This window comes from Cupressus sempervirens, chromosome 2 (assembly GCF_028749045.1).
Source record: "Cupressus sempervirens isolate cs-2001-9-10 chromosome 2, ASM2874904v1, whole genome shotgun sequence".
Taxonomy (NCBI): Eukaryota; Viridiplantae; Streptophyta; class Pinopsida; order Cupressales; family Cupressaceae; genus Cupressus; species Cupressus sempervirens.
In genome coordinates, this window is record NC_143119.1 from 593,231,851 (window position 1) to 593,236,096 (window position 4,246).

At 33.7% G+C, this 4,246-nt stretch overlaps 1 protein-coding gene across 1 annotated transcript; it reads left to right on the plus strand.

Annotated features, from left to right (window-relative positions):
* The first annotated feature begins 419 nt into the window (after positions 1-419).
* LOC149574796 (benzyl alcohol O-benzoyltransferase-like) lies at positions 420-2,364 on the plus strand. Its single transcript, XM_089812134.1, has 2 exons — positions 420-924; positions 1,363-2,364. The coding sequence occupies exons 1-2, from the start codon at positions 493-495 to the stop codon at positions 2,257-2,259; spliced, it is 1,329 nt and encodes a 442-aa protein (XP_089668260.1). The 5' UTR covers positions 420-492; the 3' UTR covers positions 2,260-2,364.
* Positions 2,365-4,246: the final 1,882 nt, after the last annotated feature.

A 4,246-nucleotide genomic window follows, 5' to 3' on the forward strand; every position in this document is an offset into this window, starting at 1 on the left:
CTAATCAGTGTTGAAAATTTCTGATTTCAACTATAATTGTCTTTTATAATCCATATTTGAAATCAAACTCCATGATTTATAATCTCCGTTTGGATCAAGACTCCCACGATCCATCATTGAATTATCATCCAGCTCAAAAAGAGAGCGACATTCAATCTTTGATCATATTTATTTGTTAATTAAAATCATCATATCATATTCATTTGTTGATTACAATCAGCGTATCATATAATTAGACATTAGGCCTCTGGTCCCGAAAAATTAGCCTTCAGATACAAACTGTCAATTGAAGGCGCCCACCGTATAAATCGGACACGAGCTGAGAAAGCGGAAGCAAATTAAAATTGTTCTCCTAACCCTAACGTCCCTTATAAATGTCTTTGATTTGGGCAATTTCTCTACACTTTTGAATCCTCCTCTGTTTTATCACAGTAAAACTTCTTCAGCTGATAAAAACAAGTTTTGTATCCCCTGTTCTTCAGCTCTGTTTTAATGGCCGCTCTCAAATTCAATGTGAGAAGGCAGGAAGCCGTTCTTGTGGCTCCTTCTTTGCCCACTCCCTCTGAATTTCTCTATCTTTCCAACATTGATGATCAAGCAGGGCTCAGATTTCATATCCCTGTAGTTCAGTTTTATAAGCATAATGTGTTGAAAGAGTACCAAGATCCAGCTAAAGTTATCAGAGAAGCTCTGGGAAAGGTGTTGGTGCATTACTACCCATTTGCAGGGAGGCTGAGAGAGGCAGCTGGTGGGAAGCTTGTTGTGGAATGTAATGGCGAAGGAGTTCTGTTTGTGGAAGCAGATGCAGATGTTTCTCTGGCTGAGTTTGGAGATGTTCAACCCCCCATACCCTGTTTTGATGGGCTCTTGCATGACATCCTCAGCCCTCAGACTGTCATCAACTCTCCCCTTCTTCTCATTCAGGTTTTAAATTATTGGGTTTATTCATGTATAGTGTTTCTCGTTTCCATTGTGTGAAATGTTTTGAAACAACATTTCGGATCACATTCTGTGATCTATCGTCGTCTTGGGTTTATGTCAGATTGTAACAACCATTAAACATCAAACACTAAGGAAGAGATTTAAGCTTGCAAAAATAAGTCAACTTTGACTATTTAAAACTTTTACGATAGGAATCAAGCCTTAGTATGTGATGTTTAAGCCGTCCAGTCAAATTGTTGTGTTTCTATGCCGTGTGAATTCAAGTTTGGAAATCTTGGGTTTTTGTTTTGTCAGATTGTTTTAGTCTTGCCATCATGGTGGAGACGGGATTGTTGAGTTGCTATGTTGTTAGAAAGATATGGATAGTAACTGAAGATTCGATTTTTCTTATGGGTTTGTATGCTTGTCATGAATTTGTAGGTGACACATTTGAAATGTAAAGGTTTTATATTTGTTGTGCTATTGAACCATTGCATGGCAAATGCAACGGCACTAGTCCAGTTCATGACAACTTTAGGTGAAATAGCCATGGGAGCAAGTGAGCCATTGATTTCTCCAGTATGGGAAAAAGAAATTCTAAAGCCCCGCTCGAAGCCCTCAATCAACTTCCCTCTCTATGAATATGATCAAGTGCTAGGACAAATTGAGTCTCCAAATGACATGAAGCACACTTCTTTCTTCTTTGGGCCTAGGGAAATTGCGTCCCTAAAAAGACAAGTACCCAAGAAAACCCCAACATTTGAAGTATTATCAGGGTGTCTATGGCTTCTTAGAACTAGAGCCCTCAACATGCCGATAGAGCTAGAGGTGTGCTTCATATTTCCAATAGATGCTCGCTCTAAATTTGAACCCCTACTTCCACAAGGTTACTATGGCAACTCAATCGGCCTTGCTTGTGCCAAGACTATAGTTGGAGTGTTGACAAACAAACCCTTGGCTTATGCAGTGGAGTTAATTAAAAGGGCTAAAATGGTTGTTAATAATGAATACACGCGATCAGTGATAGACTTGATGGAGGTCAAGGGTAGACCACATATTACCGTGGTGGGGAGTTATTTGCTTTCTGATGTGACCAAGCTTGGGTTTCGAGATGTAGATTTTGGGTGGGGTAAGGCAGTTTATGGTGGCCTTGCCAAAGGTGGGATGGGAGTTGTGACAGGGCTCTCTAGCTATCTCATCCCTCATCAAAATAGTGATGGAATTGAAGGGATACTCGTTCCTATGTGTTTGCCCTCGGAAGTCATGGTGAAGTTTGAACTAGAAATGACGCAAGCTATGGAAAAGGAACCTCCTCACTTTATCCAGTCGTCACTCTAAAAATCTATAGTAATTTTTTCAGAAGGTTTTAAAATATGTATTGTAATTTTTAAATAATTCCATTACATAATCTATTTCTCGAAAGAATGAGGCACTATGAGATTAAGAAAAGTAGTTCTTGAGATAACAATTTAGTGAGACAATATATGTTGTTTCATTTTAAATTTAATTTAATTGGAGGTTCTTTCTCTTAATCTATTATATTATCAACATGGTTATGTTGTTCTAGAGGAGAAAAGTGCATTATTTTTGTTGTTTCAGAATTCTATTTGTCTTTATTTTTAGCTTTCTCTTGAATACATAATTTATTATGCGAATTGCCTTGCTTTATTCATTAAATCGAATATAAATTCAATGAATCCTTTATTCTTAGCATCATATCCTTATTATTTAGTTAGTCTCAAATTCTTTAGGACTTTCTCCCAATTTGATACAATTATGTACATTAAAAAAATGTTCAGATTTGAAAAGAACAAAATTGAAACCAATATGGGCAATACATTGGATTTAATTAAATTAAATTTACTTTTGAGTTTTGAAAATGTTTTCCTCTTTATTCATGACTTTCTTTTTGTTTTAATGTAAATATATGGTTAATTTTGTAGTTTTTAAATTAAACATGTTTTGAAAAGTAAGATACAAAACAAAATGTTATAAACAAGGGGATAATTGTGTGCAATCTTTTTCATTAAATAATGATTGCATATCTTCAACTTTTCTATTTTATTTTAGGACTAGTCTACAATAATTTGGTCCCTTGCCTGGGGCATTTTATTAAATTCTCGACCCTAGAGACTCAATTTGATAGTTTTGAATGTAAGCTAGTAAGAATGGTTAAATTTTTGAATCAACAATAATGAAAATAATAAAATTCAATTTTCAGATAAGAATGAGCTCGTCGGCATGATTGAATCTAGGGGTCACTATCCCACTCATGATTCTATCCAAGAGGAAGAAAGTAGTAAAGGAATTGACTAACTAAATTATAAAAATAAGGTAGTGGCAACAAAGGTGTCCATAGTAGATCCAAAACCAACTAATGCACTTAACAAATTGTGCATGATAAAACTATGTATATAAGATAATACCAACAATAGAAGCAAAAAAAGAATTAGAAATAAACTATGCATTTTATTCTTGACAAGGTTATAAAATAGCTACAACTTGTCACTAATTCAGCTTGGAGAGAAAATTGATTATATAAATTAATTTTATCAATTCTAAAGGAAAAGTATGAAATCCACAAATTAAATTTAATACCAAATAACATATAGTGGTTTATTGAATCACTATCTCTATACCTGCTATTTTTTCCAAAACCTAATGGTCAAATACACGTTTTATGATTTTCTTGAGAAAAATAAGAGGTCTCAAGTAATTTTTTAAAATTAGTGATGTATAATATGTAGTCTTTTCTTAAAAAGATCAAACAACAATGTTTATAAATTAGAGTTTTTGATGTAAGTGATTAAAAGCCTAACGGAAATCTACTTTTCTTGCATGGTCATAAGACCTATGGTCTATTGTTGACGTTGAATGGTTCTATATGAGTCCATTAAGGAATAGGTTTGGGTGACAGACCCACCAACCTTGTTTGAACCTAAGAACTTATGTCCCTATCTCAATTAGCAAAAAGTACTTATGAGTGATATAAACTACCCCATAAAAATATATATGTAAATATTTTTTCTTCCCTACTTTTTACCATTTCCCTCAAAATTAAACTTTGTCAAATATCAAAAATATCTCAATTTTTAAAGAATAGAATTTTGCTATACATTTTACCATTTCCCTTAAGATTTTAATTCGGCAAATACCTTGACATTGTAGTAAAACCAAAAAAACACAAAATATCTTAACTTTTAAAATAGAATTTGTATGCAAATATGAAGAATAATTTTTTTGGCATTAGGTCATCATATTGACTTATTATGTGATGAATCATAGAGCTTGGTACAAAACTTTCAAACAATTATCTATAGCAACA

Excerpts from the sequence above, each read along its gene's own strand:
- LOC149574796 (XM_089812134.1), top strand. The coding sequence starts at position 493 with ATGGCCGCTCTCAAATTCAATGTGAGAAGGCAGGAAGCCGTTCTTGTG. Across the intron at positions 925-1,362 it reads CTCCCCTTCTTCTCATTCAG|GTGACACATTTGAAATGTAA; the intron begins GTTTTAAATTAT and ends ATGAATTTGTAG.